Raw genomic sequence first — 17,101 nt, forward strand, 5'->3', positions numbered from 1 at the left:
CATATACAATCAAATAATATATAATATCAAAGTCTTGTAAATAATGTTTACATAAATATTTACAAAGTTAAAGTGACAGGGTTTTTTTCTTCTGTTTTTGTTTATTTTCTTCTGGAAGTGAAACACGGTTTGTGAGAACTTTATACATCTCTGACTTATAATTAATATTAGAATACCTTCTTTTAAGATTTATGATACACAGCCCTCCTCCGCAGTGTGGCGACTCCAGAGGGCGCTTAGAGTTGTCCTTGGGGACAGAGCTGGCCCGGGGACAGGTTTTCTCTGTCCCCAGAGGGCAGCAGCAGTTCCAACCAAAATGTTCCTTCACAGCTGGGAAAGGGATGGGGAGAAGAGCTGCCAGGGCTGGAACAGGCACAGCCCGGCAGAGCTCAGGCTCCCCGCACAACCTGCCTGTGGATGGGCACTCCCAGCTGGCACAGTGTCCCCCATGGCACATGGCTCGTCCCCTCTGCCCACAGCATCGCTTGGAGCAGTGACAGACCCCAGTACAGGGCTCGGGCTGAGGCAGGGTGGGCAGAGGGGGCTCAGGTGCTGGAAAATGCAAATGTTCACCAACTCAGGTCTCCCAGGGAGGGAAAGGTGTCCCTTAGAAGGAGCCACCGGGGCCAAAGCCACTCCCGGGGCAAACAGGTATGACTGGGGTGGTCGCATCAGGGCTGTGCCAGCCTTTCAATAGGGAACATATCTGCTAGAGCAGAGGAGGATGGATAAGAGGAATTTTTCTTTCTACCAAATTATCTGTAAAACCCAGCCATGACTGATCCAGGCCCAGCTTTTCGGCTCCCCCAGTCCACTGGCAAACTCACACAGGACATCCCACTGCATCCCTTCTCCTCTGCCAACCCCAGGGGCCACCAGCCCACCCTTTGCCACATCTCCCTGGGGATGACCCCACACAACTCAGCTGAAGAGCTGGGGGTTCCCCTCCTGCCAAACCCTCTAAGTCAGCAATGCCCAAAAACAACCCAACACTCCTCCGAGACACAAAGCAGCTCAGCCAAGGGCCACCCCCCAAGTTCATTGCATGTCTCAGCATCAGTCTTTGCATCAGTCCCAAATCCTGCTGCCACACCAGGACTTCACAGCACCATGGTGGGGATGTGATGGGCCAGCGAGGCAGGGTGGGGCACGGGCAGGGCGGGCGAGTGGGCCTGCAGGGAGGCGTTGGGGGGCCGGTGGCGGGCGCTCTTCTGGTGCGCCCGCAGCCCTGCGAGTTGGGAATAGGCACTTTGGCAAACCTGGCACTTGTAGGGCCGCTCGCCCGTGTGCAAGCGGACGTGGTTGCGGAGGGTAGAGGACTGGCTGAAGCGGCGGTTGCAGAAGCGACACACGAAGGGCTTGTCCAGGGTGTGGATGCGCATGTGGGAGCGCAGGTTGCTGCGGGAGTTGAAGCCGCGGTGGCAGATGACGCAGCGCATGCGGCCCGTTGTGCTGGCCCCCGTCTCCACCGCGTGGAAATCCTCTGGGGGCGACAGGGGACAGTCAGACACTGCCCTCCAGCACAGCAGCTCACCTCACCCCAAGTCCCTGGGGTGCTGGGTGCCCTGGAAAGCTCCCAGTGCCCTCTCACTGGCTCCCTGCTGCTGAGGTCACCTATCCTGGAGAGACTGGCATCCAGGTTGGCTCGTAGGATTTTGGGATGCAGCCAGTGCTGGGAATGGGCTCAGCCAGATTTAGGTAAGGGGAACATTCAAGCTGATCTGAATGAATCCCTTGCAGATGGACATGAAATCAATTTTCCCCTCCCTGGGCTGCAGCAGAGCTGGAGGGGGTGGGTGCAGGAACTCTCAGGAACCCCCAACCACACTGTCCAGCCCCTGCCCTGATCCCAGCTTCTCCCTTCACTCTGCTCTGCTCAGACATGGCTCTCTCAGAGTGGGGAGCAGAGTCGGGGATCACAGAAGTGGCTCCAAACACAGCATGAGCTGTGCTGTGCCACAGAGAAGCACCACGGGGAGCCACTGAGACAAGCAGAGAGCGAAAGCCCAAGGAGAGAGAAAAGCCTCCGGTGTTGGTGATTAAGATCCCTTAAATGCAGAGTGGGAATGTAGATGCATTCACTTGGTGTTTCGTGGAGTTTTGGGGTTGCCTTACACTCGCACCCTGCCCTGCTCCTCCCTGCCTGGCTGCGTCAGGCAGTGACTGCCAGACACCCCACCAGCAGCAGCCGTGGGCAAACTGGCCTGGAGGCATCGCCCTGAATTACTGTGGACCTGTTCAAGCTGTATGGATCATTTCATCATCTCTGTGCTTGTCCTCAGAGTACTGGGATATCTGCCATACCCCTGGGGTGTCCCTGCCTTGTGCCCACCCAATGGCCTCAGAGCTGGGCACAGGATGAGCCAGCAGGGATGTTGTGCCCTTGACTCTTTCTGATACCTACCATGTTTGTTCTTCTTCTGCTCCTCTTCCAGCCCTGGCACACCTGGGATGCCCAGGAAGGTGTTGTGGGAGTTCCCATACCAGACCAACAGCTCTTGGTCTGGAGGAATCATCTAGAAAGAGAGATAGAAAAAGGGTAGTTGGGAGGAGCAATGAACATCCATCCCTGCTCTGATCCATTTGGACCTACCCTGGTTGTGCCCCATTTCTGTGAGACTCTGCTGCCATCTGGGACCATCTAGCAGTCCCCAACACCCACAGGCAGGCATGGAACAGCCCAGGATGCAGCACTGGAGGTGATGGCACAGCTCAGCACCACCCAGCACCAGCACAGACCCATTCCAGGCTCTTCCCCACGCTGGGACACAAATGGGATTATGGGCAAATATGCAGCTAAATATGCAGGGGTGTCCAGCATGAGAGCACAGGGACAGATCTGGAGTCTCTGGAGTGCAGGACCCAGAGGTCCCAGAAATGCAGGGAGACCAGGACAGGATGAAACACAGAGACATGAAGAAATAAACCATTTGTGGAGCCACAACCAGCACAAGTGACAGAGACCAAAGCAGGGAGCTGGGACACGGAGCCCTGGCTCAGGGCTCCAGGAGAGCATTTTGTCGTTGGACAGAGCCACCAGCACCTTCCAGCTGCAGGGCACAGGCAGCATCTCCCACCCACCCCTGCCAGAGCTGCTTTTAGAAGGTGGAAATGCAGATCCACCAGCAAAGGGCTCATCAGCCCGTGGAGCAGAGGAGAGCTCGGGGCTGCTGTCAGAGACCAGGGCTCAGGTGTGAAACACTGCTTGTATCTCCCACCAGAGCTGCAGTGCCTGCAACAGCCCAAGGACAGTTACAGGAGCAGGGCAGGGGTTTTGCATCATCCACACTCCCATTTCCCTGAAGTGATGGCACTTCTGTCCCTGCTGTTCCTGTCGTGGTCCCGCATGGCTGGGGCGAGCAGCCAGGAAACGCCACTCAAGGCTCCCCTCGTGCAGCAGCTGTGGCTGGGAAGATGGATCTTCTCAGACCAGTCCAAACAACACTAATAACAATATCACTTTATAAAAAAAATTACATATTTTCCCTAGCAGTCCCTACTGTTAAGAACCTAATTTAGAAATAGGAATGTCCTACGTTTTGGAGGATTTTTTGTTTTCTGTACACTGAGCATGCTAGATTCAAGCATCCACATGAAACACAGATTCTAAGTTCAATCATTTCAACACTGAAAATACATTGAATTTTAAGCATCTGAAATCAATAGTAATTTGACTTCTTATCTTTGTCTATCTGCATAAAGACCTCACTGGGCTGCAGAGGAGGAATTTGGGAGGCAGAGGAAGCCGATATCCTTTTGCATCACAAATTGATGACACCGTTTCTTGGGGTTATTTACTCTTAACAGAAAATTAGTCATTTTTAATACAAGTAAATAAAATATTGTTGAAAGGATAAAACAATCTGCATGGGTGTATACACGGGTGTGTGTTTTATTCTGCTGAAGCTGCTGCAGCCACACCAGCAGTGGGTGAGCACCCATGTGCATACACCCCAAAGCAAATTCAAATTGCCCCCAGGAATCTTGTGGCCTTTAAAAGCCAAAACTTCCTGCCCTCACTTTATTTTGCAGCAGCAGCAACTTGGTATTGCTGAGAAAGGGGATCGGAAAAACAAACCAGCAAATTAGGGCAGGAATGGGCAAAACACATTAAAATATCAAAGGTAAATAGGAAAAAAAAGCACCAAATAAATCTGACTTTTTGGAATGAAGGTGAGAAAGACATCCAAAGAGATGCTTTTGGAGCCCTGCTTCGGCAGAGCTGGGTGCAGAGCAATAGGAACCGGGCAGTTCACTGTGCCACTGCTACAGGGGCACAGCGGGCATGGGCAGGAGGCTGTGCAGGGGGACAGGAGATGGGGAAGCCACCAGGGCTGGTGGGGGATGGAGGGTGACAATGGCACACATGGACACCTGTGGTGCTGAGCAGGACAGCGCTCAAGTTCGGGCCGGTGTGTGCGTGTCCTGGGGAGCAGCGTGACAGCAGGGACCCTTTGTGCCCACCTCCTCCCACACATCGCTTGGGGTTCAGCACTCTCAGCATCTCAAATTCACTGCTTGTGCCAAGAGAATTAAACTCATCCTGTTCCACTGCTCACTGCTTCAGCCCCAGGAACAAGCCTAGAGCTGGATCATGGCTATACCCAAATATCCCTCACCCACCTCCTTGTCCATGCCTCCACAAGGTGTAAAAACCACAGTCATGTTCCTAATTACACCATGGCTACCTGCAATTATTCTACTCATTTACATAATTTAAGAACAATTGTAAAAGCACTTAAGCTGCTATCACAATAGGCACAGATGTCCACAAGAATATCAGGTCTTAAAACTAGAAACATCTGAAGCCTGTGAAGGGGTGTCCAGCATGAGAACAGCAGGGAAGTGTTTGGAGCACTTGGGAAAGGTGGCAGAGCCCAAGGGGCACACAGGAGTCTCCTGCACTAGGACAGAATATCTGATTGTCTTCCCACCCACCCATTCTCCTTTGCCACCCCATGGCAGCAATCCCTAACCCAGCCCTGCTGCTTGTGCTGTGGTCCTGTGCCATGGATCACCTGAGTTTGTGCTCCTCCATAAACCAGTGCAGGAGCCTGGATGGATCTGGGAGCTGCCCATGCCCACGGAACCAGCAGGCACTCACGGTCATTCCCGGCTGAGAGCCTCTCCCAACTGCAAATGCTCCTCAGGTGAGACTCTGAACCCAATACTGGAGAGGGAAAATCCCACAGTGCTGGTCTGGGATGGATTGGGATGTGTTTCCTCTTGTGACTCTTTAAGCCAAAGCTGCTACACAGGGCCACCTCCCCAAGCCACCACCTTTCTCCACCTGCAATAGCGTTGGGTTACAGGGACACTGCACATAAGCAGGGCTGGTCTCCACCCTCCCCCTGCTCTGGCACTGTGTGATTTCTATGCACATGTCATCAATAACGCCAGGGAACCGGACACCCACCTCCATCCCAGAGTGTCCTGTAGGGAGATGTGGGCACCCTTCAGCCATCACCCCACTCACTGCACAGCAGCTGCACCACCCCTGGGACCCTGCTCGTGTGCCACACCAGCACAGACCAGCACCTCATCCAGTGCTGAGCACAATATACTTCCTGCCCACTCCGTGGTTCCCTGCACAGCTGGAGTGTGATGCCCAGGCAAAGTAGTGCAGCCAGGCACAGCCTGTGCTCAGCACCTGGGTTTCACAGGACACCCCCAAACTTTACCCTGCTATAAAGAAGAAGGTTCTGCACAAAATCCCACTTTTTTAATAGAGCATGCAAGCCTCGTCCTTGCCCAAAGCCCCGCATGGGCCAGAATTGCAGCTCTTTTCATGCTTTACACCCCAAACAAGGATCTACTCTCCCTCTGTTTAACACATCACTCCATGAGCCCACAGAAAGGGGGCAGAGAGGAGAAGGGACCTTTACTACTCTCTGAAGGCCATGCAATGGCCCTTCCCTGTGGTTTCTACCTCTGCTGGTGGATCTGAGCTCCAAGGATGGAAAAGCTGCCGTGTCCTTCCACAGACACCCCACCAACAACCCAAAGAACAAGGAAGGGAGAGTCTGTAGGATGGTGGATCCCACCACCCTGCTCCTCTATTGCAGGTGCTCGGCTGCCCTTCAGCCCCACTTACCTCAATGGCCTTATAGAAGATGCTGTTCCCAATCTGGACCACCTCGAGGTTCTGCTCCTGCTCATTCCGTGCACATTTGATGTAGGTCATCCAGCTGCGGTGATCCTCCTGGCTGGCGTCGATGAAATACCGTACTGTGCCGTCCTCATTGAACACCTGCGAGGGGAGAGAGCACTTGGTAGCGATGCTGTCCTCAGTGGGCTGAGCCCCTCCACCTCCTGCCTCTGGGGTAAAGCCCCTGGACAGGGACAAACTCAAAGCTAGCACAGCCTCGGGGCTGAGATCCTGGCAGCAGCCAGGAGATGCCAAACCCTTCCTTCTCATGGTGCTGGACTGTATCGGGGCTGAGGAATGTGCTCAGCTCTCACTGGCATGGCTGGTCCTGCCAGCCCCTATCTCCCTGGAAAACCCAGCTCCCTTCCTTAATCTCCCTTCTCATCAGAGCCCCACCAGCAGCTCAGCCCCAGAGGAAGGGGCTGTTCCTGCAGCTGCCGTGGGAGCGGGAGAATCCCTGGGTGGAGAGGGAAGGTGCATGCCAGGCTTGGAATGATGCTTGGCAGGGTGCCAGGAAAGATGAGGCAAGTTTCTGTTAGGCATAAAATTATAATAATAATTAACAATAATTAAGAAGTGCAAGTCTGAGTCAAACAAATTAAAAAATAGGAAAACCCTCTCTATTGACTGTACATTAGTGCACAATATCCTGTCCTCCTCAGATCCCCCCAAATTCCACAGTTTGATTTGGGATTGACCTCACCAGGGCTGGGGCAAAGCAGGGAGCAGGGAACAGGGCAGAGCTGTTTTTGCCTACTGTGGCCAGTGCAGGCAGGAACCAGTCGGGTGTTCCAACAGGACAGGATGGGCAGGACAGGGCAGGGTGTGATATGGCTGCACGGGGCACGAGAAACAGCATTTTGGGGCTCCTCTGTGGGCTGGCTGCACCCCGAGGGCTGAGGAAACCTCATCCTTTTCCTCCAAGGGATTCCTAAACCCACCTGCCCAGATATTTGCATGAATGGGGAAACTGAGGCACGAGGATGGTGCCCGATGGTGCCCAGGCACGGGACAGAGCCCCGGCACCCTGTCCCTACTTCTCTCCAGATCAGTTCGGGCTCGGGGTTCAGGGGAGTCGTTACCTCCCACATGAGGTTGTTGTTCTTGCACAGGTCCACATGTTCGGGGGAGATGACCCTGCCCGTGAACGGCCCCATCTCGGTGCCAGCCTTGATCCAAGTCTTGGAGAAGATGCCGAGCCCTTCTCCGGGGATGGAGCTCTGGGCGATGATCACTTCCGACGGCAGCACCAGGCTGGAGAGCTTCTGCACCTCTGCGAGGGGGGAGATGGCTCAGAAAGGGACAGGGCTGGGGGAGAGGGGGGGGACCGAGAGCGGCGGGGACCCCGCCCAACCCCGGCCCCAGCGCAGACCCCGGGGCTGAGCCTTTTAAACGCCCAGCCGGGCTCCCACAAAGCGGTACAAGGTTCCCCCGGGGCATTGAGGAGGTACCTGGGAAAAGCATCCCGGGCTGGGCGAGGGAGCGGGGCTGGGAAAGGAGGTTAAATGGTGTCTATTTCGGCCCATCCAGCAATTTGTCATGCTGTTAAAGTGATCTGCATTCATTAAACTCAACTAGAAAGAAATTGCTAATTCTAAATTCATTAGTCCTTTAGGAATGCTGTAGCGGTACATTGTGCCTGAATGGCGCGAGGGCTTGTTTAAAAGGGCCCAGGAATTCCTCTTACAAAATGGGGAGATGAGATGGTTGACATATCGTGAATGGAAATGGAATTAGCCTTCATGGTAAATTAAGAGAGGAACAGAAATCCGAGAGGGGGAAAAGGGAGCTGGGACGCCCCGGCGATGCCGGGGCGAGAGAAAAGATATTGTCCCGGGCGGCTGAATGCGAGACGGCCCCGGCCCCCCCAGCCCGCGGTTTAAGTGGGAACTTTCTCAGGTCAAGCCCAAGTTAACCAAATGAATTTAAAGCCCTTTTCCCTTAGTCCCACGCCTGGGGAGAGCGGGGCGCCGGGACCGCATCCCGCCGCCGGGCACCGGGAGCCGGCCCGGGGCCGATGGGGGAAACCGAGGGGATCGGGGAGGGTCCGGGGGGGGGGTCACTCACCTCCGGAGAAGGACTGAGCCAGGACTTCGGCCGTGAAGGCGGTCTTGGGGCTGCTCTTCTCCTCGAAGAGCTGCTCGCCCAGGACGTTTCTCCAGCGGCCGTAGAGGAAGCTGTGCAGGATGTCGGAGGTGATCACCTCGGCCAGCGAGAGCCCCTGCGGCTTCAGCCCAGGCTTGAGGACCAGGGCCTCGGCGGGCAGCACCGAGCCCATCATGGGGGCGAGGCGGCGGGGCCGAGCGCGACGGGGCCGGGCGCGGCGGGCGGCGGGCGGCGGGCTGGGCTCCGTTCGGCTCGGCGGCTCCCGCCCGGCTATATATGAGCTTCATTGACCCTCCTAATTGGTTATTAATGACCTCCCTGACGTTGGCGGAGAGACTGGGGCTGCCGGAGCGAGGCGAGCCGTCGGAGCCCCCCCCTCCCATCTCCTCCTTCCCTCCCCTCCCGGGGGTGGGGTGGCTGGAGGGAGGGAGGGACACGGCGAGCACACACACACACAGAAACACGCACACAGGATACACACACACATATACACACTCGGATACACACACACACGCACCGGCTCGGCCCCCCGCACCTCCCGGCCGGGCAAACCCAAACCCGGGCACCTGTCCCCGGGCACGGCAGAACAGCAGCGGAACGGGCACGGCTGTCCCCGCCGGTGTTCCACGGACGGGCCGCACCTTTGGCCGTGGTTCCGCTCCCCACCTGGTCCCCGCGCTCGTTTTGAGACCGAAACGCTGCTCTTTGGGGCCACTGAGCACCACAACGAAATTGGCGGCCTCGAGCCCGACAGCTCCCGGTGCTCTGCGGCGTTTGGCCCTCGCAGCCCCGGGGGAACGGGCTGAGCCTCCCGTAGTTGGCCCCGACCGTTCTCGGCTCCCCACTGCCTCCCGCACCTCCGGCTCTCCCGGCCGGGACCGGCAGCACCGGGAGGCTCCGGGGCTGCTCCCCCAAATGCCGGAAGAGGGTCCCCAAGCACGGGCTGGGTGGGACGCTCCCAGGGCCGATCCCCGCTTGACCCCAAGGCAGGGCTCACCCGGCTGCCGCCACCAGCCCGGCAGGTCCCCAACCCCACAGCCCCGTGGGAATCGTGCCCAGGTGTGGATCGCGGACCGGTCGTGGATCCCCCGTCTCCCTGCAATAGCAACCATGCCCTGCCGTGTCCCCCCAGCCGGACCCCGGCCCCGGGGAGGCTGCGGTATCTCCGGAGCTCCGCCGCCGTGTCACCCGCGCCCGAAGGCATTCCCCGGGCAGCCACAGCGCCCATCCCTGCCCTGCCGAGCCCAGGGGCTCCGCAGCCATCTCTGCTTCCCAACAAGGTGGCATCAGAGCGGAGCCCCCAAACCCAGCGCTCCCCTCCGGGCCCGAGCTTTGCCGGCTCAGCAAAGGGTTAATCTTTCCCGGATTTAAACCAAATCCTGCTGTGTCGAAGCTTAGAGCCCTCTCCTTAGCCTTGTTCTTTTGATTTTCATGGGGACGAGGGGCTGTAAAGGGCTGCGGGAAGAAGGCTGGGCCCCCAGGATCCTCAAAGGCCAGTTCCCGCACCCCGGAGTCCCGGGAAGCCCCGCCGGGTCTCACCGCTCCCGGAGCAGCAGCCAAGCACAGCCCAAACCCCCACCCTATCCCCTGGGTGGATGTTTCATGGGGTGAAGCTGTGGAGTGACTTCTGGCCTGGGTGAAACGATGCTATAACCCATGTGCAATTATTTCTATTAATCCAATCAAGAAACAACGCAGATGTCCGGAACCCACCCAAATCTGCGCTTACTTCGGGTCTTTGCCCCGAGAGAGGCAGCGCTGGAAAGAGGAGGTTAACAACCTGCCAGGAATTGGTTTGGGGTTTAATAAGCGTAAAAAATAAGTTTGTTTTTCTGGACTTTGGCTAGAGGAGCCATCAGAATATTTCAGCCTTGCTAAACATAACGCATCAGGTGGAAAGGTTCCCAACACCGGCTCACTCCAGCCGCCAAGGCAAGCCAGCCATCGGATTGCTTTTTTTTTTATTTTCCCCTTTCCCCAGGAAAACCCTTCAACCTTCAAGTTATTCCGGGACAAAAAAATAATAGATTCTCTTGAACCCCCTGCGGCTCCGGTGCGGGCTGTGCTGAACCCCGCTCCCGGCTGCGGGGGCTCGGCGGTGCGGGGGGGAGTGAATGAAAAAGGTGGAAAAAAAAAAATCTTCCATTTTCTACGTGGTTTTAAATATCCCCAGCTGTTTCCCAAAGCTTCTTCCCGGCCCTAGGAAGGTGCTTTGCTGCGTGTTCCCCTTCCACCCCCTACTCATTTCTCTTTTTTAATATCGCAGCTATCCCTCCTTTTTAACATTTAAGAGGAAACAAGTTTAATATTCATGGCTGTTAATAGAGAAGGGCCATTATCGCCGCCCCATTGTTCTGAGCCCCGCACAATGCTGCTTGTATTTTCATGTGTATATTCCCAAAGTTCCTTCTGAGCGTTTAGTGAGCACTTTAATATTCATGGGTGTTAATAGAGAAGCCCTCAGTATATTGGCATATTGTTGGGAGGTGTACATATTGGTCTGACTCTGAATAGCCACAGTCCTCTTTTCTTTTGCTCTGTTTTGCAGGGTTGATGGGCCAGGAGTAAATGGGCATTTTTCCCCCCCGTCTCCCCCTTACAGAGAGAACATCTTTATTCCAGTCCCAGACTTTCTGGTTTCCCATTCAGGACCCTCAGAAATAATGTCAGGCAGAAGAAAAGTGGAGCAAATCAATCTTTCATGGTCTTTTTGAGACCAATTTGACATCCATGGACTCTTCTTTTCTTTCACAGCCTACAAGGGGATGGTCAGGATCTGGACAAGGTTGGGGTCTGATGAGGGGAGACATGGGATCATAATGCAGCAAAGAGAGAAAAGAAAAGCAAAACAAGAAAAGATTGCAGGGATGGGGTGATGGAGGAAAAATGAGGGTGAATGACAGTGCAAGAAAGGAGATTAGAGCCCAGCAGCTGCTTTTTGGGGGGCGGGGGGGAGGGGGGAGCTCTCTCCCCTCTTCCAGCCCTTCGCATGAATAGGATTTGAACAGAGCGGAGATTGATTTATAGTTATTGCAGTTGAACATTTATTGCTCTTAAAGAGTGGCGGGAGAAAAGAGAGAAAAGGGGTTTGAAAAGCTCCTTTCTGTATTAAAGAGGTATCAAATGAAGACTGCTGAGATAATATACAGTGGCCAATGGGAATTTGATTTGCTTTAAAATTTAACTCTTGTGGGGCCGCCGGGGATGGAGCCGGGATGCGAGAATGGAGCCTCCGCTGCCCCGGGCCGGTGCAGCCGCGATTCTTTCCTCAAAGCCCGCATTCGCTGCCCGGCTTCGCTGCAAAGATCCGCGGCGGCTCCTGCGTTGCGGCTCAGGGCTGCAGCGCGGAAGGGGGATTAGTGCTTCGTTTGTACAATTTTGTATTATTTTTATTTATTTTTTTTTTTTTTCCGTAGAGGGTGAACGCAGGAGGGATGAAGAGCTACGAAAATAACCGGCGCAGGGAAGAACCCTTTTCGAGGCTGAGTTTTTCTTGCGCTAAAACCGGAGGTTTCTCCTCTCCGGCAGCAGAAACGCGATCGCAGCCGAGTCCCCTCGGGCGTAGAAAGGAGCCCATTGTTCAATGGGAAGAAATACATTTTTAGCGGTGATTGAAAGCTCCCCTCTCGTTTGAACTTTAGAAGAAAGTCCCTGGCAGGGAAGAGCATCCCCCTCCCTCTGCCCCAACATCTGTTTGGAGCAATCCAGGCTCTAGGGCAGAGCCGGGCTCTGCCCCCTCCCAAAGTCATTAAAAAGATATTAGTTGGGCTGAGAAAAGTCCAGCGGAGCCCCCGATCCGGGGTGGGGTGGGGGGGGGTAGTATGTGTCATTAAAAACGATTTTGGATTTGCCAGCGCTAATACGAGGGGAAGGGACCGTGGCGTCTGAGTCCAAAATCCCCCTGGCCCCGGCCGCCCCGCCGTGCCCTGCCCGGTGCCCGGTGCCCGGTGCCCGGTGCCCGGTGCCCGGTGCCGACCCCATCACCTGCTCCGTGCGCCCCCCGAGCGCCGGGAAAGAGACTGCGGAGAGCCGGGCTGGAAGCCGGGGCTGTCAGCTGCTCCAGCCGAAACCTCTGCGCCTCCACGGGCTGCAAATGCCCCGGGAGCCGGAGGGAAAGGGGGGCAGGAGGGATCATCGCACCCCTGCGGGAGCCGGGGGAGCCGGGGCAAGGAGGGATCATCGCACCCCTGCGGCTGCCGCAGGAGCCAGGCGCCTCCGAAGTTGCTAAATGTGCCATTTATTAAAGCATTCAGGGGGCTTTTCTTTGGCGTTTGCTTGCAAACTCACAAAGGCCGAGCTGCTGTTTGGGGGTCTTTTCTGATGGAAAAAGGGCTCGGAGACCCCCGGCACAAAAGAAATCCTGGCAGTGCTTTCAATGGCCGGGACTCAATGAGGGGGACCCTGCGCGGAGCGGGCGGGGGCGAGGGGCCGCCCGGTGCTGCCTGAAAGGCAGGCCTGAATGTAATGGGGAGATCTGCGTTTATTTGTTGGGATCACATTTAATTAGCTTAGTACAACCCTTGAAAGACAAAGGGACCTCAATCTGGATCCAATCTGAAGCTCGTTTGGAGAGCGAGGGCTCCTGGAAAAGTCAAAAGAGAGAAAGGAGAAAGAAAAGGGAGGCTGGGAGAGAAAGGGGCTGGGGGCCCAGCCAGGTGACTGGCACGCGTGAAACAAGGGGGCCTTTTGGGCACAAGGCAGGGCTCAAAAGGGAGGGAGGAAAATAGCCTCTTCCTCAGGTTTTACCTACTTAAACCCCCTGAAGGGGCTGGAGCTGAAAAGCCTCAATAGGGGCTAAGGAGGCTGCAAAGCAAACAGCAGCACTGGAGAGGGGCTCCGGGCCTGCCGCAGCAGCAGTTGGTGACACTCGGTTATGGGAATGTGCCCAAATGTTACCTGCGCCCGGGAACGCTCCCGCCAGCGGGGCAGGGAGTGCAGGAGGATGAGGCGATGCTCAGGGTGAGCCTGGGCTGAGGGGGGCCGCTGCATCCTTCGCATGTTCCCTCTATAGGGTGGGGCTTCCCACCTGTGCCTTCACCCACCCCGTGCAGCACCCCTGCATCATCACTCGGGAAGCTTCACCACAGGGGCCGTGGCTGGACTGGGACACCCCGGAGGGGTCCCCATGGGTGCACCCCTTGCTTCAGAGCAGCCCCCGGCATCCCAGTGCCAACACAGGGCACAGGCAGGCTCAAACGCATGCCACCTCCCCAGGGGCAAAAAGAGAGTGACAGTCCCCAAGGTGCCGCATCCATGGACGGAGCTGAACGGCCTCTTGCTTCCCTCCAAACCCCGCACTGCTGACCTGTCCCTGCTGCCCTCCGGGGCTGGGAGCAGCGGGGAGGGTTCGGGTGCTCCCGAGCAGTGCCCGGCGATGCCCAGCGGCTCCGGGCAGGGAGGATGCCCAGCGACCCTCCCGGCAGATGCTCCGGCACAGGGCACGGCAGCCCCTCGGAGCCGCGGGCTGATTGCACTGCTCGGGAAGGAGCTTTAGGGCATTATTCGCCTCCATTTCACTCTGCGGGAGGCCGCGGAGCCGAGCAGAGATGCTGAGTGCTCTCCCCTCCGCTCTCCCTCGCTTCCTTGCCTTTCCTTCCCCCATTCCTTTCTTTTAAGTATTATTTCCAGGATCGTTTCGGGAAGGGTGTCGCGGCATGCAAGAGCGAGAGGAAGAAAATCACCTTCCCATCTGCGTCCGAGCTCAAGCGGTCTCGAAAGGGAACGCGGTTGTGGCGAATCGCGGTGGCGACTCCTCGGCCACCAGCGCGACCCGGGAACAGAGGCCGGTGGCTCGGGGTGGCCGCAGGGACAGAGGGGGGATGTGGACAGCAAAGACAGGAAAATCTCTGCGCCTTTTCCTCCCTCCCGGCAGTGATCTGAGGATGGGACAGTCGCATCCCACCGATGTCTCTCCCGCATCCCAGCAGCGTCTGTCCCGCATCCCATCCCTCCTGCAGCACCAGCTCCAGCGCAGCTGCCGGGCTGTCACCCGGAGCGGTGACTGCGCTGGGACATCAGCCGGGAGAGGTGCCTAAGGGGAGGGTGTGTGGGGCTGTGCGTGAGCCCCATTGCTGCCCCTGCCCTGCTTTGCTGCCCTCAGCCAGGGCCACGCCGGCAGCTGCCAAACGCACGGGCCGGCTGCGCCGGGAGAATCGCAGGAGCCGACAGCGGGAGACGGTGACCGAGGCTGGGCAGGACCAGGATCTCAGCACCCAGCCACAGCATCCCTGCTCCACGGCTGGGCAGCGTCCCCAGGGCCGGGAGCGCGGGGCTGGAAGAGCCCTGGCACAGGAGGACAGGGGAGGGGGACAGGTGACCCCGGTGTGGGGCTGAGTCGTCCTCCGGCAGCTCCTGCCCTTCACCAGCCCAAAACAAACAGAGCAGCAGCTCCGGCCTCCCCGTGCAACGACTACACGGCAGCAAAGTTTAATATTCCCTGGCGAATGGTCGGAACAAGGAGGCTGCGCTGAGTGACGGCTCCCACAAAGAGCTGGGACCGTCTAATCCCCGGGACCGCGGCACCTGCACCCCGGCCCGGCCGGGATTAAAGGGGAGCAAGTCGGGCTCTGCAAAGATCAGAGGCTTCATTAGAGTGGCCTTGAAATAGGATTTCCTCCAGTGATAAGGGGCAGGGTGGGAAGATAATCGGGGGGGCTGTTGGTACTTGCCCCCAGATCATCCCCAGAGATGCTCTTTTGGGTCACCTGCCTTGAGGGTGGTGCCCCAGACCTGGAGGGAAGCGGCAGGGCAGATCTGCACATCCACTGTCCCAAATCCTTAATCCCAGGGATGGCTGGTTCCCCTCTGCCATCTTCCTCCATCCCCAGCAGCCGCTGAGGAGCTGCCCAGACACAGATGGGGCTCACTGCCCTCCCACTCAGCTCTGGGGGCCACTGTCTCCTCCTGCCAGCAGAGCCGGGAGCTGTGGCTCTTTCAACTCATCTTCACATCACATAACACCAATTTCTGCTCATTTCCACCATTAAAATTCTGGAAAGTTTTTGTGTCTTTTCCAGCCTTATGAGAACAGAGAATTCCTGTCTGCCATGGGCACCCTGCACTGCTGCTACCCACAGCAAATCCAGTGAAAAACCTCCAAACCAGCCAAACGAAGGATAAACAGCTCCTTGCATGGAATAAACACCCACGTGGTGCTTGACAGGATACACTGGCACTGCAAGATCCTCATTCCTCGCCCTGCACCACAATCCTACAAACACCAACAGTCCTGAAATCCCCCCTGAGACTGGGAGGAACCAGGTGGGTTTAAGGGAGAAGCAGCAGCACAGGTGGGACCCTGTGAACATTCAAATCCTGTTGGAAAGTTCCATGTTAAACACCAGGAGCTCTCTCTCTGACCACACTGCCTATTACTGTAAATACAGCATTCCTTTAATGCAATTAAATATTTAATACTTGGAGAAGGGGGAAAAAAAGGTCCCACATCTTCTTGTCTCTTTCAACAGTCATTTCAGTCTAACTCACAATGGCCATAATGTAGTTTGTTCTCAAATCATGCAAAATTAAAGAAAGTATTTTAGACTATCTCAAAGTCTCCCACTCCTAAAAGAGCTGTTCCTGTTCAGGCTCACTGAATAGAGAGCACAGGAGAGCATCAGAGTCATCCTGGGCTCAGTGAGATGCTTCAGTGACGGTGTTTTTAGGGCTGCTGCTCAGAAAGCATTTGCAGAAGGACCACAGTTAATGTCTGCTCAGGATTCAGGCTCTGCCTGCAGAGTGGGGTGGGGGCTGCCAGCTTGGGGGATCCTGCAGGACATGGTCCAGACACCCACACACACCCAGCAAAGCTGTGCTGCTGGGTAGAAGTGAGATGGATTAATCCTGGGGAGAGCAGAGACGGTGTGTGCCTGAGCCAAGGACTTTGGGGAGGGACTGAGGGACGGAGCATTTTTGTCAAGGGTAGGAGAGAACAGGGTCTGGGCACTTCCTGCCAGGGCCATTGACTCCAGCCCTGCTCTTCCCAAATGCCACATTCTGGAGGCTGAGCCTTCCCCAAACTGAAGGTGTTCTGATGGGATCACCTCACTGCCCATCAGGATACTGTCTTGTCATGCCCCCTGTGCTGGGAGCTGGCTCCCTGTGAGGAGAAGGCTGCACCATCCCCATCACCATTCATGGACCCCAAAGTCCCAAATGTGTCCCACCTGCACAGCCCTCAGGGACTGCTCCTGCTCCATGCAGCACCCAGCTCCCGCCAAAGGGACAGACAAACCCTTCCTGCCTCAAAACCCAGTGCAGCCAGGGTTTATTAATCCACATTACCAGGGGTTAAATTTGCCCAGAGCTGGGGAGGAGATTTGGTTCCTCTCCTGGACACCAAGACTTGGCTTTGAAGGCACCTCAGCAGCTTCTGGGCTGCACCACATGCCCGAGCCAGGGGACATGAGGAGCTGCCTGCAGACCCTGGAGTGAAACGTGAGGGGGCCTGTCCAGCCTTGGGGTGGGACTGAGTGTCAGACCAGTCCCAGAACCTCCTGGATGGATAGAGACCAGAAAAGCAGCAGGGCTGGAGGAGGGCTTGGAGGAACCCAAAGGCCACCAGCTCCTCATGAAGTGCTGAGACATCTCTGTCTCAAACCCTGCCCCTCTCCAGCCCATCACGGGCTCACAACAGTTCAACATTAGTGGCATCTCCGCCCAGAGCAGGCAGCAATAATGGAAAACAAATTGGTGAACTTGGGAACGTTTCAAGCACTTCATCCTTCCAGGACACCAGACTGCTGATGAAACCCCAGCTTTGCAGGCACCATCTTAATGACAGGCCAAATTTCAAAGGCTTGCAAACTATTTCTTGTCCTGCTGCCCCACCCCCTCAATAAAAGGTTG

At 56.4% G+C, this 17,101-nt stretch overlaps 1 protein-coding gene across 1 annotated transcript; it reads right to left on the reverse strand.

Moving 5' to 3' along the window:
* Nucleotides 1–1,100: 1,100 nt before the first annotated feature.
* Nucleotides 1,101–8,541, reverse strand: PRDM12 (PR/SET domain 12). The gene is made up of 6 exons (XM_005527277.2): nucleotides 8,484–8,541; nucleotides 8,216–8,446; nucleotides 7,231–7,421; nucleotides 6,095–6,250; nucleotides 2,405–2,516; nucleotides 1,101–1,483 (listed from the first exon to the last, which is right to left on the reverse strand). The coding sequence occupies exons 1-6, from the start codon at nucleotides 8,539–8,541 to the stop codon at nucleotides 1,101–1,103; spliced, it is 1,131 nt and encodes a 376-aa protein (XP_005527334.2).
* Between the last annotated feature and the right edge of the window lie 8,560 nt (nucleotides 8,542–17,101).

The sequence above is a fragment of the Pseudopodoces humilis genome, chromosome 22 (genome assembly GCF_049639895.1).
Source record: "Pseudopodoces humilis isolate 2021_Gansu_Grassland_sample_001 chromosome 22, ASM4963989v1, whole genome shotgun sequence".
In the NCBI taxonomy this organism is placed as follows: Eukaryota; Metazoa; Chordata; class Aves; order Passeriformes; family Paridae; genus Pseudopodoces; species Pseudopodoces humilis.

Excerpts from the sequence above, each read along its gene's own strand:
- PRDM12 (XM_005527277.2), bottom strand. The coding sequence starts at position 8,541 with ATGAAGCTCATATATAGCCGGGCGGGAGCCGCCGAGCCGAACGGAGCC. Across the intron at positions 7,422-8,215 it reads GGCTCAGTCCTTCTCCGGAG|AGGTGCAGAAGCTCTCCAGC; the intron begins GTGAGTGACCCC and ends CCCCCCTCGCAG. Across the intron at positions 1,484-2,404 it reads GCAGAAGAAGAACAAACATG|AGGATTTCCACGCGGTGGAG; the intron begins GTAGGTATCAGA and ends TGTCGCCCCCAG.